Below are 20,270 nucleotides of genomic sequence, written 5' to 3' on the forward strand. Positions count from 1 at the left end.
TGGGAGGTGACAACCTTCACGTGGTCCATCCTGTTGTTAACTAATTGTCATCAAACATTAGAGCTATGAATATACAAGTTTAAAGCTCTATGCATCAAACCATACCCTTTTCATGAAATGCCCGTAGCAGATTTGAACAAATGTGTGGAAATGTTGTTTGTTCTTTTATGCAAATCACTTGTTTATTTTGTAAGATGTTACGGGAAACAGTCAGGGTCACGGCAAACGTGCGGCGTGCGGCGTGCGCCATCTCCGTTTTTAAGTAAGTTCATTTTGGGGAAGATGTATGCTGTTTAGTGTAGCCCGTTCGTATGTACGCAAAAGAAACAAAACAAAGCGCCCGCCTAGCGCGTTAGCACTGCTGGAATAGAATGCGCGTATGTCATGTAACCCTGACGTCATAATCAACTCCATAAAAAAAATTACGAAATTGTAACATTTTGCCCATTTTTTTGACACCGAAAAAATATGTTTCCCGCAGTAAAAATGTAAAAAGCTAACAACGGCAAAATTCTTCAAGATACTAAAAATATGCATTAAAATCTCTAACGTAATGGGAAGCAGTCAGGGTCACGGCAAACGTGAAGGGTTCATCAAAAAGGAGTGATATTCATAACACACTTTGCGACGGTTTTTCTTTAAAATGTGCATACGGTTAAACAAATTTGACAACCCTTTATTTAGCAAAACATCTCAAGATAAAAAGGTTTTGTGTGTTTTCATAAAAGTCAATTTATAAGCTTTCTTTGCAGTTAATGAACTCTAATGAATAATCATAACTCAACTGTGTATTAACTTAACTCCCTGTTTACAAATTGGTATACATTTTTCTTCTAACTTTAATTATTTCCAGTTTCTGTATGTCAGTGATAGTAGTGATCATTAGTATCATAATTACCAAGCACTTTACTCTGACAATTTTTTTTTCTGCCCTTAGGTGTACAGTAATTAGTTTAAAAAATTTCAATTTATTTGCCAGGTTAACATTACGCATTTATAAAATAAAGACATTGATCATGTGAAACAAGAAACAACTGTGTGATGTAGAATGATCATTGTAAAGTAATAGAAAACACCCTGCCCTGTAAAACACTCTGCATTGTTTTTTTGTCAAATGAAAATGTGCCTGTGTGAATTATGATTAATTTTGTTCACCTAAAAAAAACTCGGGCAAAATCCGAGTCGGTTTCCCTTGATTTTGAAACTTGGCACGGTGACAGTTTTATTTAATAGATAGTTACACAGTAAGTAGTAGTGTTTGTTTTGAAGAACATCGTTGGTTATCAACTCTTATTCTAGAAATTAAAACGTCACTTTGTATACAATGAAGTAGTCAACATTGGAAGAATTTTCCCTGACGGAATACAATATAGAAAGCGTTACGATAACGCCTCTTATAGTATTCCATTTTGGGGGGTCAAGCGTTTGAATTAAAAAGTGAACGATATCAAATTGCATTGTAGGGCCTACCAACTGCTGTACTCCTTACCGCACTTATAAAGTTTTATAGCCTACATATTCCAGAGTTGAATACGGTCCAAATGGAAAGAACTTAAGAAGAATAATTCCTTTAGACACACAATCTGAGATAATAACCGCGGTGATGCTTCTTACATTCATTTTTTTGGTACATGGGGTACATGGGTATAGCCAGTTTCTCTTATCGGCTAAGCTATACTTTTCTGTGCTTATAGCAAGTTTTTGTGCTTACCGGCATAATGATATTAGGCCTAATACATTCCAGTCTATTTCCTGGCAGGCAATACATTTCACTGCTCATGATGAACAATTTTGTATAATAACGACCAAATATAAGGCTTGATTTCTAAATGTTGGTCAATTGTTTTCTTGTCTGTCTCGTCTCATGCAGTGTTTTTTCTTACAAGCTATTGCTTACTAAAACGGCCCGTTCTCTGTTTGCTTAATATTTATGTTTACTCTTACGTAAAGAATTGTTTTGATTTACTCCGTAATACACGTAACTTTTGTTATTCTTTTATGAGAGTATGGAAATAAAATAATGAGATCAACTCTACCGTGCACAAAAGTGTCAAGCCGTAATGACATGTAATTTCACCATGCCATTGGCAGCAACACATGATTCGTACACACACGCGAGTTGCTGGCAACATTGATGGGACCAACCGTTTTGTGATAGGGGTGTTCAGGGATATATTCAACTATGTGTACATGATCTACTGTACAGCGGGCGCCGCGGTTCTAATAATTTAATACCCCATACCATACCTAAAGGATTGGAAACAAAACCATCATTTTCTGAATATATATCACTTGAACATTTATTAATAACAAATTGATCAAACATCATGAGAATCAAATGAAACTTTTAGTTGAATGAGAGTTTAAAAATATTTGTATAACACATAGAGCAAGGTTCTTGCAACATTTTACAATAACAAATATTATTTTGAAAGAACTATTAAAAATTATTTTTTACATTGTAACCAGTCACAGGCTTAAGACGGCTGTACAATAAACTTCTGCATAAACAATTAAACAAATGCCATAGTATTGGCTTTTGAAGAAATCAAGATAATGAGTAAACATTGACTAGGCTATTCGTTAACTTGTAATAATTAATCACAACTGTGACAACAAGGGATCCGTTCGAAGTATTGACAAAATGTGTGTATTCAATTTATTCCCCCCCCCCCATTAAATTTTGTATTTAAGTGTTCTTTAAGGTTATCACGAAAGCCAGAGTGAACACACACACACTTGTACCCCGCGTACACATGAATCCCCACACAATGAATGAACTGGTCCAGCGACCCACGCGAACCTACAGCAAATCGTGGCGGGCTAACAACAATTTATGCGGTTTTAAACGGCTATTTTCTCATGTTCTCTTCAACAAATCAAAACTTTATTGACACAGATTGAGCTACAGTGCATTGTCTTTATAGTGGCACCTTTATTGTGTGAAAAGAGAAAGAGAAAAGGGAGTCAAAACTTACGTGAAGTTAAGCGTCGATTTACGTCGTTCATTGTCTGTCGGAACCGTCTCATAGTATGTTTGTGCACAACTAACTACTGACGAATCATAAGCACCGTTTCAAGTTCTATCGGCAAATAGACAGGGGGTGAATATGGACCAATAGCATTAAGCTTTACATAGCCATTTAGCTGGTGTTTTACCGCCTCTGTTGCTTGTTGAACGAAGACTTTGCACTGCGGATTATTGGAGTTAGCGTGTTTTGAGATTGCGGCGAGCCACAAAATGTTGGGTTTTGACAGCGTTCCTTGATCCACACAACTTCTGAGAAGATTGTGTTTCAATCAAACAAAATGACAGAGGATCATTGTTTAAACAAACTGAAATTTCCACAGACGAAAGTTAAATATTTGTTTGTAAGTTCCTGTGGTGATTTAAACGTTAGCTTGACGGGAAGAATTCTTGAATTGAAATTGAATTGAATTGAATGGTTCAGTGAAACTTCTGGTTCCCAGACCCAAAAATCTCCGACTAGGCTCTGTCGAATTTAGGGTCCGGTGTCACCCAAAATCACGTAACCAAAAAGGAGGAATTCCTCCTCTTTCGAAGTTATCCGAAATGTTCCGAAAGTGTTGTCGTCAACATTCGGACACTATCGTTGATGTTCGTTACGGACTCGTAATGTCAGTCCTGTCGGCCGTAGATCCAGAAGTTTTTATGCCAGTTATTGCCAATGCAGGCGTTGTGACCAAATAAAGCGTTTGCAAAGCGATGCGATGCGACAAGTTCATTTGAACTTCAAAATATATAAACCTGGGAAATCGCTCCGGGATCTGGTAAGTTTTTGTTGTTTTCTTCAAAAATCTTTTTTCAAAGGTGTTTTAAATTGAGTGTTCATTAGACATTGATTGAGGATTACGTTTCATAATTTTTAAAAGTGGTAAAAACTGGGGCAAAATCTGGTGACTAGCTGTCGAAATTGTACGTGTTGAACCAGATTGTCATTAATTAACGATCAATAATATCGTAACCCTCCGGCCTTGCGGCCGTTTGGAGGAGGGTTATATCGCAACTAGTATAGTAGTACGTGCAGACATGGTTTCCCTGGAGATGACCCCCGACCCAGACAAGTTGCGTCTTTATTTTTAACCGTGTATGGGTGATACCTGGGGCCTTTCTCAAACCACGGCTTGGGCTCCGGCTCAGGCTTAGGCCCCGCGCGCTGTGTACTCAGCTCGGCCTTTAACATGCATTTTCAGCGCGTATTGCTGATTGTACCAGCACGCGGAGCCTGAGCCTAAGCCGAGGTTTGAGAAAAGCCCCAGACCTAAGATTTTTAACAAGAGACGTCAAGGAATCTTTGGTCAGGAACAAGAGACGTCAAGGAATCTTTGGTCAGGGAACCAGACTAAGTGAAACTATGACTTATTTAATTTCAATAGAGGGCGCTCTTCTAATTCAGGTTTCAAGTCAGAATAAGACGGCGCGTCCCAGTTGACGTAGGCGGACACTTTAGGCCGTGTACGTCCGAACGGGCGACTTCGGCTACAGCTACGGCTAGATCGCGCGCGTCTGCTATTCTTCAACACTGATAGACGCGCTGATCTAGACGTAGCTGTAGCCGAAGTCGTCGTTTCGGACACGGCCTTATTCTCAAAGGTTTGGCGTTCATTGGTACACACCAATAAGTATCCGAAGGAAATATTGACCATGTCCCGTGTTATTGCTAAACTTCACCTAGTCCCAACTAAAACGTTTGGGTCTCATCGATTTCCGTGAACACAATACAGCGTATAGTCAACAGGCGCACGCCGACTGCAAGAACAGACCCCACTACCCTTCACATCCTCATAATATTTAAACCTCGATGGAATTTCGTCAAATTTTTAGAATCTATTAATGATGAATGTAGCTTAATAAATAATATTTTTTTCATATTTTCAATTGTTATTTGTTAAGTAAGTTTTATAGAGTTGATTTATGTCATCCAGTTTGGTACAATTATAGAATCCAACGTCAACGCATCCAAGGCTGCATGCGTGGATGCCCAGTCAGCCACAACGGACTGGCCTACCCACTTCGCATCCGCGCATCCGCGCACCCAGTCATCCAGACTCCCATCTTCTTCTCACTACTTCCCACCGTTCCTCTATATTCCCTTTTATGCAAATGTTCCCTATTCAAGGATTATTTTTTAAAAGAAAAGAAAGCCCGAATCCCATTTACTTAATGGTTATTGCCGCTATGCAAATGTTCCACATTCAAGGATTTCTTTTTAGAGGGAAAGAAAGCCCGAATTCAATTTACTTAATATATATTGCCGCTATGCAAATGTTCCCCATTGAAGGATTATTCTAAACCCCTGCAAGATATGTTAACAAAAATTTTACCACACAGGCGAAGTAGGATTCTACTCTACTCATTGACCTCTGTGCTTTCTGCTCTACTCCATATAGTACTGTACAAAACCAATGATTGCTGAAACCAACGGAGGGCTAGATAGGGCGCCCTCTGCCTTGTTAATCATGGATCATTATAATGTGTTTGCAGAATAGCATGAGTTTTTATGACGAAAGTGTCAGAGAATGCTACTCAATGCTAAAGCATAGGGACAGAATCTACACAGTGCTAAAGCATAGGGGAAGAATCCTACACAGTGATAAGGCATAGGGACAGAATCCTACTCAATGCTAAAGCATAGGGCCAGAATCCTACTCAATGCTAAAGCATAGGGACAGAATCCTACACAGTGCTAAAGCATAGGGCCAGAATCCTACTCAATGCTAAAGCATGGGCCAGAATCCTACTCAATGCTAAAGCATAGGGCCAGAATCCTACTCAATGCCAGAATAAAGCATTTAAAGAGGAAGAACCTTAATCAATGCAATGCAAATTGAAGTTAATAATCACATAAAAAACAAATTTTAAGGTTGCGTTTAACCATAGAGCTATACATATTGAATAATAATAATAATAATAATCTACATTAATATAGCGCTAACTTGCTCTGTGTTTTGAAGCCACCCTGGGAACAAACATGTTTGATGTGTTGCATGACTATGACACGATTTTAATTCACATTGACGCTTTTTTTTTTTAATTCGCCGTGTGCGCTTTCCTACGCAACTGCCCATTACATCTGTCTGCGCTACGAAAACTTAAAATAGTATACATGCCTTTTAAACATGACGCAAATGACGCTCGCAGTTTGGACGCTCATCAGCAGATTGTGCGTTTACATTTGCTGCATCTTTTGGTTCGATCTAATTTCTGGTGTTTGTTTTTGGTTTTGTTGTTTCAAGTTGTGCTTTGTGTATACAGATTATTTATATTTACTTTTAATTGTTTTTATTTTCCAAAGAGAGTATATAATATAGTGAGTTTGCCTCCCTATGTGAGTGGATTAACAGGAGTTCGCGCTACAGAGTGTTTAATTATACTTTTGTTGATCCTGCCCCCGATTTCACCACGCGCTGCGACGCGTCGCAAGTTCAAGTTGCGACCGGTTACACATCGTAAGTTGTTTCATCAAGTTGCAAGTTGTTTCATCAAAGTTACGATGCATTGGATACATCATAAGTTCTTTGACAATGAGGAAGAACACGTTGTAAGTTACGACGACCCATAGGGTCGTCGTAAGAATGCTATGTTTCATTTGTTTACGTAAAAATGCATGAAAGGACATAACAATTACCACACATAACTTCTGTGAACCAATCGGGAAGACACTAGACAACAAATGGAAATTTACCTTCCCCCCCCCCAAAAAAAAAGGACGGGTTAAAGAAAACAAACACACGCATAACAAAGTACAAACAAACTTAAACAACTCAACCAATTAATAATTATAAACCAACCAAAACAACCCAAACCTAAACACTAGGTTGAGTGTCTGCCATCTTGAAATTGAATGAACTATAATACACGACTGTTTCATGACCAAGCTGTACATGTACATAACATAAAACAGCCGCAGAACTTTAGCAGTTCATCCTTGTCCAAAAGGTTGTTTTTTATTAAGAATGAAAATAGTTTGTATTGCGACTCGTCGCACTTACGACGTGTTTGGTGAAATGGATTATGGAACTCGTCGCAGCCTCGACGTGTCTTAGGTCTGCGACGATTCGCAAACCCTGCGATGCATCGCTACTTGCGATGAGTTTCGTGAAATCGGGGGCTGGCCATCACATTAGGGTTGTTTTGTAATTTCCTGTGCCGTACTGTCAGACTGTTTGTCTTGCTTTGTATTTAGTTTTAGTTTTGTTTTTATATTATTTATTTTACATACTGTCTGTTTGTATATTGTTATTGTTTAATGGCCAAATAAAGAATAAGAATAACAATAAGGGATGACCTAGCCCAATAAATCGGTCCAAAAATCCACTGTATTGGGCCATGTTTGTGGCATATCGATATTATCATAATGGGGCTAGGATTTAGGAGTAGGATGAACCATGGAGCAATAAATAGTTTATTGCTCCATGGATGAACATGCTATTTGATAATAATGTTTAATGGAAGTCTTAATTAAGTATCTGATATAATCCTAAAATAATTGACGTTGATCATTTAACAGTTTGAGAGTGACCAGTTAAGACCACCGTGCACAAAATCAACTTCTTACCGAGAAAAGATGTCCATCAATGTTTCGGATCGGCATCATAAATCACCAAATCCGCGTCAAAACTAGCTGTGGACCACGACGCTTGACGGACGGACGAGAGCATGCAGTGTGTACATACATGTAATCTATACTATTAAAAGCGTAACCTGCGCCATCTTGGATTGAAAATAAGAAGGTCCAGTGGTATGGCATCCTTGTGGAATCCAACACGGTTGTGTGTGTGGAATTCAATACGTTTGTGTGGTTTCAGACGTCGGGTAGCAAGTCTGCAAAACCCGGACCCAAACTCGCACTTACAAGTCATGTGATTGGAGGAAGTTTGGGCGGCGACCGTGCGTCAACCACTGGTCGATGTTGTTACCAGACTTCCTAGAAATTTTTCTGACAGGCGACTCATTGGACAGTGTTTCGCAGATGGTGCTCCGGATTGGTTCACTCATTGCCCCTTGCCCGCCCACCCGCCATTCGATCCGCCCTTTTTGGTCAGGTTACTTTCGTGTTGTACTAAGCATGGTTCTCCGGATTGGTTCATTCATTGCCGCGAAGAGGCTGGGTGCCAGGACAAAACCGAAACCAATCTCACGAATTTGCATTGAATGGATGAAGTACCGTAGATTGATGTTTCGCAGGCGACCATGTGTCAACCACTGGTCGACGTTGTTATCAGACTTCCTAGAAATCCTTCTGACAGGTGACTCATTTGTTGAAAAGATTAAATGGAGGATATTTATAAAAAAAGCAATCACTCCCAAACGGCATGAGAATTATTCTGATGGACAAGGATGGGACCAAACGGAACCTTTATAATGTGGATATATTGGGTAGGGCCGGCCATAGGTTGGAAGGTGTCTAAGGGAACTTTACAATTAATAACATTTTGGGGTGGGGGGGGGGGCCTTACACAAAGAGCCTGACCTCTGCTTACATTCTGGTCAGTGTATTGTGAGTGGTGTGTTGTCTGGTTTTGAGACGGGCCACCTGTTGCTTGGTGAAGGAGGTCGGGAGGTCAGGACCACTTTAGGTTGAAAGTGGGTGGCGACCTCGGACTTAAAAAAATCTCCATACAGAAATTGCACTATTGATGCAAAACGTATCTTGCTGTTTTTAAACTATGGACACTATCTTTTGCCAGTAAACTCAAATGAGTACATGAATACCGTTTTAGAAAACGGTCTGTTCATGGAGGAATAGTGTTGCAGTTTCAGAGTTTACCCCATCACTGAAGTTTGTGAAACTTATACATGTACACGTACGTCAAATGCTGTTTTGAAGCTGTAAAAAGAATTTGCATTTGGTCAAAGTTGTTAAGCAAAACGACATTAAGTTTCCTTTTGAATAAGTCCATTCACAAAATTGATTATAGAGCAGTGTGTCGGTCAGGTCTCAGAATGTACTTTTTGCCATATCCATTTTGTAGCCTAATTTAGCGATCGGCCCGTCGGGTTGGTTACTGGAGATAATAATTAACAAAAGAGACCTCATGCGGCTGAATAGGGTACATTTTTAGGAGTTTGTCTATTGACCCAAACTGGACGTAACAAACCCTTAAAATAACTTGACATGCTTTCTGAAAGTGAAATAAGTTAGAGAAAATTAAGGAGTGAGGACGAATTTATCGTTTTTATTTAGTTTGTACGATATAGGGTTCCAGAGATATGGGATGTATGGAGGTTTGTTCCTAGAGCAGCGTGAACATGAACGCGGTCAGAAATTGTGTCGTTTGTCGTTAAAATTTCGCGAGATGCAATAGGCCCAAAGTGACAATAAACAAAACACTTTTTTGACGTTCACGGTAAGTGCTCCCGTAACTACAGCCTATTGACCAGAAAGTTTACAAGACCAATTCAGATGAGAATAAACTAAAAAGAGGCCTACGCTCTTACCGCCCCCCCCCTGAAAAAACCCCCCAAAAAACAGTAGATAAATTAGACTTGTGGCACACAGAAAACTCGCTTTACTTAAAGTGCTGTAGCAACGCTATGTATCGTGGGACGTGAAAATGTCCTTTTTTTCACGATGTCTTTAAAAAGGAAATGCAAGCATATGAATGTATATTGAGTGTGTGGGGAAAGTTTTGGTATTGTAGTACAAAAGAAACTTTAGTTATTGTTGGCTAACTGTCAGTTTCACCTATCAAAGCTGATTTGAAAAACGTGTAGCGTTAAGGAGGCCCAAAATATTAAACCCCAATAAGGCTCACGGGGGAGCCTTATAGTTTCTAGAAGTACGCATAAGGCACGTCGCCTAACCCAAAACGAGGTGGGCGCACCCACTGCAAGTAGTGGCGGACGTGCAAAAAAGCTTCGTTTTGGGTTATAATTATGACGCCATACATAAATATTGAGAGAGGCGATAACACCCTCACCCACATTATATTTGTGTAAAGGATTTTCATCATCTAGCGGGGTGCCGCGCGAAGCGCGGCATCCCGCTAGTGTACATTATGTATGGTATGGTGTATGCTGGTACTCAGTTATTTTTGCATTGGCTTAACACAGCGACGTGAAGAGTACCAGTTATGTAGTGAGTAGAGTAGAGTAGAATCCTACTCGTACATGTACCGTAGGAAATCTGTTCACATATCTTGCACCAATTGTAAACGGACGATCGTTTTGACGGCTTGAAAAACGTATATATTTCGCGGGCCATGTTTCGGGGTCAGAGGTCAGTGTTTTTTTGCTTTTTAATTACCATTCACTAATTACAACACATTAAATGTGTTTTATTGCAAGAACAACTCTTAATAAGTATAAGGAACACCCTCAAACGTGAAATTTTGTGAAATCTGAAGGCAACGTGTTCCTTTAATCTCTTCGGTCAAACAGCTCCTGTTCACCATACTTTGTAGTGCCAAGAACAAGTCGCATCACTTTTGCCGATAGAGCCTTCTCGGTATATGGACCCAAACTCTGGAATAAACTTCCACATCACATCAGGGACACAACATCCTTCAACACAACGTTTTTTTGATAAACCTATTTGGATATTAGACAAAAATCAATCCCCAAAGAACCCCCTCCCCCCAAAATTAAAATAATAAATGAGTAAATGAAGAAAATATTGTTGAGCACATGCATTGTATATGCTTAGCTATAATATTTAATGTTTTTTAGCAAGTCGATAAAAATAGCCTAAACGGAATAAGCCAATGCCTCCTTTCTGGATAATTTACATATAATATTGAAGTATATTGTACCCCCTCGTGCTGAAGTTATGTTTGGTGGTAATAATATCTCAGTATTGAAAAAGTTGTCAGTCAGATAATCGTAGCCTGAACTTGTTACACTTCAAGGCTCGTGAATACACTGCATATGACATCACTTTGGGCCAATCATCATCACAGATGTGGAACGCTTACGTCACAGCACTTTTATCCAATGAAATCATGCATCAAATAAAGACGTTGGGCCCGTACAGCTAAATAATTGTATGCCTACTAGCTCAATGCAACCAACATGGGTGGGTGGGTAGTCTTGGTTCCAAGACCATTGGTGTTGCGCGGTCACACACAACCAACGTTCCGATTATGCACGGCAAAAACTGTCCACGCTTGTAATGAACGAACGCTAGCGGGCGCTGTTTCTTTGATTTACGGATCTCACCATGTCCTGTGCTCACCATGGTCTTGGATATTTGCAAATTGAAGGCGTGGCCAGACTATGTAAATTACTTTTAATGTATGCAATATTCATATCACGTGACGAATTGAAGATGACTATTCAAACTAGATCGAGTCAAAGGTCAATATGATCGGCGGTCTATTTTTAATAATCTTTGCTCAAAGAGTGATTCCGTGGTCATTATAGGCCTATTAAAAGGAAAACAGTGAAATTTTAAGTATAGGTACCTATTCAGATTATGGATACGTGACGATTTGAAATCGTAAATAATGGTCAAAAATCGAACGTAAACTTAGCATTCAGAGAGTCCGTGTATCAGACGCTGTATGGCCCCACGGCGTGGAGCAATCGGAACGTGAAATAAGCCTTGTGGAATATCACGTACCGCCCATGCCGTGTCTCGTGGGGGTTGGAGGTGTTAAATCCCAGGCGCTATGAACTCCCAGCTTGCGGGTGTCGAATCCGTTGTTTCTTATTATCGCTCCATTTTAATTCATGGCCCCTAATTTCTTTTTGTTATGAGTTTTCAGGTAATTTTGATGATGTCAAAACGTAGGAATATCGCATATTGTTATACTGACAGTGTTATTGTGTGAGTAGCTTAAAAAAATTATGAGAATTTTTTATAAAAGGTTTAAATAAAAATAATGCTAAAACAAAATTCCCTCAAAGCATAATTTTGTCAAACAAAGTATTATTTTTTTAGTTCTGTGAATGAAGAGTTATTTTTGAGTTAATGATTAAACTGGGCAACTAGTGGAATTTAATGACCCGACTATTCGCCTCAAATAACTGGGAGTTGAATAGCATTAGTCGCCGCTGGACAAAGCAATCAAAACTCGAAATTTCTCATGAGTTATTCCAAAAGATATTGTTACGACTACATTCCCAAATAATATTATATGGTTACGTTCCAAGCTACACAGCTACTCGGCTACGTTTACGTTCCAAGATACGCTTAGGTCTACGTTCCTTCAAGTTACACTATAATATTAAAAAGTACGCTTCCAAGCCCGAGTCAGGCTATGCCTACGTTCAAAGATACGCAGCTGCGTTTATGTTCCAAGATGCTACGCTTCAGTCCAAGATATGCTTACGTTCCAAAAGATGTCAACGTTCCAAGCTACACAGCTACTCAGCTGCGCTTACAGATCTGCTTACGTTCCTTCAAGTTATGCTATAATATCAAAAGGTACGCTTTCAATCCCAATCAAGTTACGCTTACGTTCCAAGATACGCAGCTACGAATTACGTTCCAAGATATGCTTATGCTCCACCAAAAGATACTGTTACGTTCCAAGCTACGCAGCTACTCAGCTACGCTTATACACTCCAAGATACTAATACGTTACGCTACAATATCAAAAAGTACGCTTTCAATCCCGAGCCAAGCTACGCTTACGTTCCAAGATATGCAGCTACGGTTACGTTTCAAAATACGTTCTCACAAAGACGCTTTTGAATCCCTCAAGATTTCCTTCCCCCCAGATTAAAAAACTTTCACTGTGAATAACACTACAGGGCCCACCAGTTAATATCTGTTTGGCAGAAAATACTGTACAAAATTTCTTTACTATCCAAAAATTTACTTGGGCACTACAAAATTTCAAATTTAATTAAAAATTGGCTGGCAACCAGTTTCTGCTAAGCAATACTATTTTGTGCTAACTATAAGCAAATTGTTTAGCCAATACAGGCTTCATCAGTGTGGGCCCTGGCACGTCGGGAGCATAACGCCACGATCGCATTTCAAGCTGCATTATCATGGCAATGCAGGTGTCTGGATCTGGACATTATACATAGAAATGTTTGTGCTGGTACCACAAACCTTTCTTTATCGTATTTCCACCCTGTGTCAAAGTTTCAAATCCTACTGATCTGGACATTATTATACTCCGATAAAAACATATATACCCACGCACAGAGTAAAGCAAAAGTCATGCAACGGAATTACTGCATGCATTGTACACTACATGCACAACACTGATGAATTATTCATGAGCCAACCGCAACGCAGCCTCTGATTGGCTCCACCGGAAAGTCGGGGGAGATTTGCCGAAAAACAATAAAAAAGTTAAGACCCGTCGCTGCAAATATTCAAGACCATGGTGAGATCTAAATCAGAGAAACAGAGCGCCCGCTAGCGTTCGTTCATTACAAGCGTGGACAGTTTTTGCCGTGCATAATCGGAACGTTGGTTGTGTGTGACCGCGCAACACCAATGGTCTTGGGACCAAGACTAGGTGCACCCCAACATTTAGACAAATCACCTAGCAAACTTTGTTATCAAAATATGAGGGCCATAGCAACAACTGCAGCCATAGCCACAGCCACTCATTCAGATATTGCCTAATATGGCAGCTCCTTGTTTTTGACCCGAAGCTAAGTTCGCACTACGAACCCCATTACAAAACCTTTCGCCCAAATATCTTATGGGATTGTTCCAAAGAGGGTCAAACAATCAAACAATGGCCTCTCGCATACTTATGCGCTTGTATAAGTAATTTACCCACATATATTGTTTACACATCTTGCTTAGCAAATATCTTTGTTTAGCAAACAACCATTTTGGCACCAGTTGCAAACAAAGTGAGGTATAGTACACAGTTTTTGCTTAGCAATATGTTTTCGTGCTTAGCAATATGCCCGCCTAATTTTTCTGCTAATGTGTGGAATACGCTTGCACCTTAGCAATTTTGATTGCTTACTGTAGCAGAAAACATTGCTGAGGTGCAAGCGTATTTCGCAGGTTAGCAGAAAAGTTATTATCTAATTGGGCCCTGATCTCTTATGGTCTGTTCACCACGACAGAATGTCACCATTGTACCCATGACACTTGCCAGAAGCCTCAAGCCCTTTGAGTTTGTCAAGTGTAGCCAACATACCACAGACACTTTCCTTTGGAGTTAAAGGGGCTTCTTCTTTACCCCCCATGTCAGTCTGCACCCATCCAGGGCTCATGGCAACGGCTAGGATTCCATCGGCAGCGAAGTCAATTGACATACAGTTGGTGAGCATATTGAGAGCTGCCTAAATAGAGAAGAAAAATCACATCGGGGATGGAAAGGAACATTTAAAAGGTTGTGATGATGGTGTCCAGATTCTAACTACTACTAATAGTACACACTGATATCAAGGTCCAGTAACATACGGTCACACATGCACAAGCCTCCTAACAAAATAAACTGCATCTTGGGAAGCAGAGTTCAGTCAACAAATACATACATTTATATAGCTGCGAAGTTGGACGCCATGCTGTATAGATTACAGTCATGTGACCATGCCCAGGTTTTAGTGTTTCTGCTCCGCATTGCTCCAAAACCAGCGCGCCATGGTTGCCGGTGTTGCTGGTATAATTTTCATTTCATTTCAATCAATGCATTTTATTTAATTTCATTAGCATCACCATTAATAGCCCACATGCCAAATTGGATCTGGGTTTACGAGAATTTTATACAGGTTGCAATAAATATAGGTTTTCTCGGTCAATTTTATTCGGCAAATGAACAGCCAGTTCCATTTTCATGCGTTCTAAATAAAACTGTTTTGCCTCTTCAGTTGTTAAGGCTTCGGCAATTCAGTTTGTTTTTAGTCGAGTCAAATTCCTTTAGCACTCTGTAGTTCAATTTAGCGTATCGTCATTCTTTTTCGTGACACACACGTCTCAAGAAGCGTCTGCGAATTAGAATGCTGCTTTGATGAATTGTTAAATTGAATGATTATTTTGTTACGACGCAACATTGCATTTGACTAATCATGAAACGAACTCGAATGACCCTTTTCAGTAGCATTCACTCGCGCGAAATATAACAGCTTGGTGGTTAAATTGGCTGCTCATTTGCCGAAATTGACCGAGAAAACATTAAGTACATTAACAAAGTGCTCACGCGCATCCTCTGAAAAGTTACTGTAAACATAATATTTTAAAATTAGGAAATTTTAAATGAACACGTTGCCTTGAATCGGACGAGTTGGTCTCTAAAAAGCGTTTGTAACCGTTTGTTATGAAATGCATATGGTTAGAAAGATGTTTTAAAAGTAGAATCAATGATCCACACAAATTTGCCTCGAAATTGCACGGTTTTCCTTTTACTTTACACGGTCGGCCATTTATGGGAGTCAAAAATAAATTACCGACCATGTTAGTCGACGAGGTAAAAGGAAAACCGTGCAATTTCGAGACATGTTTGTGTGGATCATTGTATTCTACTTTTACAACATCTTTTTACCCATATGCATTTTATAACAAACGGTTACAAACGCTTTTCAAAGACCAACTCGACCGATCAAAGGCAACGTTTCCTTTAAGGAGGCTGACTTTAAGTTTGACTGTGTAGATACGGAAGAGGGCGTTGTCATACCTTGGATACTTTATACGGCGTGTTCGTAATATTCTTGTCTTTATGCAGGGATATGCTGCCCAAATGTGAGGTGATATTTACAATGGCTGATTTCTCAATACTCATGGTATCCTCATCACTGCAGGTGAATTTTGCAGAACGTCTCAGGGATGGCAGAAACGCCTGGGGGAAAAAATGAAAATGATTTTTAGTAGTTTTACCAAAGAATGCATGTAGTAAAGAGAGGAAATGAAAATAACCTAAAACTAAATTCTTACTCGTATTTTTAAATGCAATGTTGCAGAAATTTGCGATTTAGCTTTTCGGGGTCCATAGTGTGAATATTTTTTTACGTACATTTGCGGTTTGGGGCCACAATTCGTGAATAGACCTACTTAGGCTACCTTAATATATTAGTGCCAAGACATAAATCCTGAATATTGATGTAAATATTGTTTGTAACCATCAACGTAAATCGGAAGGTTCTTCGTTGCCACCACCACGGCTCGGCTAAGTACAAACACGTCTCCTACGAAGGAAAGTCACAATGATTTCTTTCCACTTCGTCAATATATGATAACAATATTTCCTTGCCCCATCGAGGGATAAAACCCTAATGCATGTACCCCCCCCCCCCCAAGAACAAAAACAGTTTGCTTTTCACCAAAAAAAACCTGTCTATCCATTCGATCGTTTTACTTACCAGAGTCACACCAAGTGTTCCGGTAACATTTACTTTGAAGACTCTCTCTGCTTCTTCAGCTGACGTGTTCTCAACGTTGATACCAAACGAATCGACCCCGGCATTGTTTATCAGAAGGCTCAATCCCTGTTCACCTACCACTGGCTCCACTCGTTTCACTGCGTCTTCGTATGTCAGTTTATCCGACAAATCTAAGATTGAAAAGTAACGGACCATTTGCAACTCAACAATCGCAACAGAATGAAAATAAACGCATACATTAATTTGATTGAACTTTTTGTTGCCCAAAGTGCACTTTCCAGTAGTGAATTACTTGTTCTACTAAACGAAGGCTTTTTTTACTCATGCAGAATGTAACCCACGTCACACGTGTCCATTTAATACATGTTAATTTGTTTTATTTCACTAAATGAAGGTATTATTTTTAACGCAATACCGTATGTGTGTAATCTCAGGTCGCTGCACAGGATCTCGTGATTTGCATTTATTACCAAGTTGTTCTAGAAAGGGAACTGCTCCAAACTGGCCGATGCTATGGAGAACGCAGCCGAGTTGAAAAGTATCACTTCGGGTCGACCGGTGCTTTCCGTTATCGACCATTTCAGGAGCGATGTGGGCATGAAATTTGCGATATTTTTCCTTTTCTTCACTTGTTAAAACATAGTTTCTTGGGGTATTCGTTGTTGTAGCCATGCCTACATCAATCACATATGCACGCCAGAGATGTTTCTGAGTGTCATAGGTCATTAATATATTGTCCATCTTGATGTCATTGTGTAGCAGCCCCTCAGAGTGCATGTATTTGATTCCATCAACCACGTTCATGGCAATGGATGTCCACTCAGACGGGTTTAAGGTCAAACTTCTAGACCCGTTAAGAGCCTCACCTAATGTCAGACAAGTAGCTGATGCTTCATCGCCAATGAATTGCATGGCAACTGCCCTAAACTGACCACATTCTACAGTTCCATGTAAATTTGGGAAACTATCGTGTTCAGAGAGCAGCGAGAGGATCCGAACTTCTCTATCCACAGTGTTTTTTCCCCCAGTTGGTACACATTTGACAGCTACGTGTTCATTGTTATAAAGCATCATCAAGACACCTCCATAGTTTCCTTGCCCAAGTACAACCTGACCCTGTGGAGGGTGCTCAAGATCAGACTGCTCAATGGAAGGAATATCTATTCCTTGCAGGTAGTTATCTAAAGCTTGGGTAACAGGACTGAGCAGTTGTTCGGGCTGCTTTGGTGATGTGTGTTCTGATTGTTGTTGACCTGGAGAACTTTCCTGAGAGGATGTTGTTGAGGCTGCTGCGGCACCTGCTGGCAAAGCTTCTGCAGCTGATTCTGGTTTTGGTGTCTCTGCTGCTGTTTGTTGTACTGGAACTGCACACTTCGACTCTGGAGCTGTACTTTTCACTTCAGATAGGGATCTTGATTTTAGTGACGTTGTTTTTTCAAACGTAGAACTTGGAAGTGCCAATGAAAGAGTTTGTGCTCTGGATGGCTTGACTTCGGACGTCGTTTGTGGTTGGATTGTCGATGCTACTACCTTCAGAACGACAGATGCTGTTGGTGTTGGTGTTGCAGCTGCTTTACCAGTTGATCCTGCATCTGTTGCTGCTGGTGGTGCAACTGCTTCTGCAACAGAAGTTGATGTTGGTGCTGCCGTTGCATCTGCTTTACCAGTTGATCCTGTCTCTATTGCTGCTGCTGGTGCAACTGCTTTTGACACAGCAGATGCTGTTGGTGCTACTGTCGCAGCTGCTTCATCAGTTGATCCTGTCTCTACTGCTGCTCCTGGTGATAGAGATACCTTTCCGTTGGTTGGTGTCGATGTTGCAGTAGCAGATTGATTTTGGATTGATGATGCTACTACCTTCGGAACGGCAGCTGCTGTTGGTGCTGCTGTTGCAGTTACTTTACCAGTTGATCCTGTCTCTACTGCTGCTGCTGGTGGTGAGTGAGATACATTTACTTCGGTCGGTGTCGACGATGCAGTAGCAGACTGCGTTTGTGCCTGGACTGATCTTGTCGATGCCGAAACTATTGACGTTGTTGCAGGAGCAGATTTTGCCTCTGTTTTAGCTGCATCCGGTGTTTTTGCTTCTTGAGATGTTTTTGGTGAAGCTGTTGCCGGTTTGTTGGCGGGAACTTGTTGCAGCTTCCTTTGCAGAGATTGTGGTTTCTTCTGCTTGTGTTTTTGCTGCTGTGGCTGCTGCTGCTCCTGATGTTGCTCCTGCTGCAGTTGCTGGTATGGATATTGCTGCTGCTGACAAATCTCCTGTTGTAGATTGGATACTGAAGGCGTTGTCTGTAACTGATGTATTTGAGTTACAACTTGTGAAGGGGTAATCTTGCCTCCTAGTTTGGACTGCCCCAAAGGATGTGATGCTCCTGTTGAACTCCACACGGGTGAAAATTGGCATCTGTATCCAAACTTGCTTCTCAGAGTCGGCGATGGCGATAGAGGTGTTTCAGACCATGGTGTCTGAAGAAAAAGGTCCGAATGTATTTCCAACGAAGCATTTTTCTCAAGGTGGAAACGGAGAGGTGTTTTCCTGATAAAAGATAAAAGTAATTAAGAAATAATTTATTTCACGGGTTTTTCCAACTGAGTTGATTTAAAAATGTACCACCCGTGATTCCACAACCCTTGCTGAAGAACATCGGTAAAGAAAGCCATCAACTCCTCTACTTGATACATTTCTAGTGATCAATAAGACTAGTAATAAGACAGTACTTACTGTATCCCATGGAATAAGGGCATCAGATTAAGCGGCTCGATGTACGTGTACAAATGAAGCCAGTGCTGTATTTGAAAACAAGACAGAACAATCTATAGTTATAAGTGATTACAAGATGCTATGTGACCATGACAAGATCGTTCAGTGTCATCAAAGGAAATGATAAACCTTTTCATTGTGTATTATTTATTTGATTGATTGATAATAAAGACGGTATGACTTACCGGGCACGTCCCTGCCAATTCACCGCAATCAACGCAAGTGTCTTTGCCAGAGAAACTCAGCTCCTTTCTTACATTCCAAACCTGAAAGTAAAATAACCAAGATATTATTCTATGTACAAACAGTATAGAATTTTAACACAACATGTCAAAAACCCAAGTTTTGAATCACACAACATGTCACAAACCCAAGTTTTGAATCTATATTTTTTTCTCATGTAAACCTCGATTGTTTTCATGTAAAAGACATTTGGTATAATGTTTGAATGCTGCAATCCATTTGAGCAAATGATAAGCCTGTCATGTTTGTTCCTTTTTAAAAGTGAAGTTTTAAGACATCACGGTTTGACATTCTTGAACAAAGTTCGGGGAAAGTGCAGGATTTCAAACCAAAGTTAACAAAGTAAATTGGCCTACATTACAACCGTAAACCTCACAAGAATTCTTAAATTACTGATCACAATGTACACGATGATTTGATTGAAAACCAACAAACCTGCCCTCCGCAGTCCAAACAACTTTCTCTCTTCCTCGGAAAATTCAAGTTGATGTTTACAACGTTCATCTTGTTGATACTCTGCATTTAGGTAGAAAGGAACATCACGTGAAAACGTCATTTGTATAACTATATTTTAAGTTGATGAATGATTGTGAAGAAGCCAAGATGCAATCGATAGAGGCATTGATTGAAAATTGTCACGACTATAATTATTATTATATAAATATGATTTACATCAAAAAAATAGGTCCTCTCCAAAAACATACAACAATAACTTTTGAGAAACTTTCAAACTGTGTCATTGGACTTTAAAATCTATCACGCAATGATTTTTAAAAAGAGTTGATAAAATACTCACTTGGAAAATGTTCCAAATCTTCTGGGTGTTTCAAAAATCGTTTCTTGATTTTTACACTGACTGATTCGTTAATCGTTTATTCTCAGTTCAAATCGCTGGAAAAGCTCCAAAAAGCACTAGTGTTTTCACGTAAACCTGTGAGTGGTGTGTATGTATCACTGTGTTGTAGGACGGTCGTAAACATTTGGACCGCGTGCACCAGA

The 20,270-nt window shown here is 39.9% G+C and overlaps 2 protein-coding genes across 2 annotated transcripts; both read right to left on the minus strand.

Annotated features, from left to right (window-relative positions):
- Positions 1-13,999: 13,999 nt before the first annotated feature.
- LOC139939570 (C-signal-like) lies at positions 14,000-16,347 on the minus strand. Its single transcript, XM_071935569.1, has 3 exons — positions 16,327-16,347; positions 15,562-15,723; positions 14,000-14,230 (listed from the first exon to the last, which is right to left on the minus strand). Exons 1-3 carry the CDS (start codon positions 16,345-16,347, stop codon positions 14,000-14,002), a joined length of 414 nt encoding a protein of 137 aa, XP_071791670.1.
- LOC139940072 (uncharacterized) lies at positions 16,309-20,216 on the minus strand. The gene is made up of 6 exons (XM_071936308.1): positions 20,068-20,216; positions 19,707-19,787; positions 19,214-19,294; positions 18,990-19,054; positions 16,680-18,803; positions 16,309-16,434 (listed from the first exon to the last, which is right to left on the minus strand). Exons 2-6 carry the CDS (start codon positions 19,773-19,775, stop codon positions 16,422-16,424), a joined length of 2,352 nt encoding a protein of 783 aa, XP_071792409.1. The 5' UTR covers positions 19,776-19,787; positions 20,068-20,216; the 3' UTR covers positions 16,309-16,421.
- Positions 20,217-20,270: the final 54 nt, after the last annotated feature.

Source organism: Asterias amurensis, chromosome 7, assembly GCF_032118995.1.
Source record: "Asterias amurensis chromosome 7, ASM3211899v1".
In the NCBI taxonomy this organism is placed as follows: domain Eukaryota; kingdom Metazoa; phylum Echinodermata; class Asteroidea; order Forcipulatida; family Asteriidae; genus Asterias; species Asterias amurensis.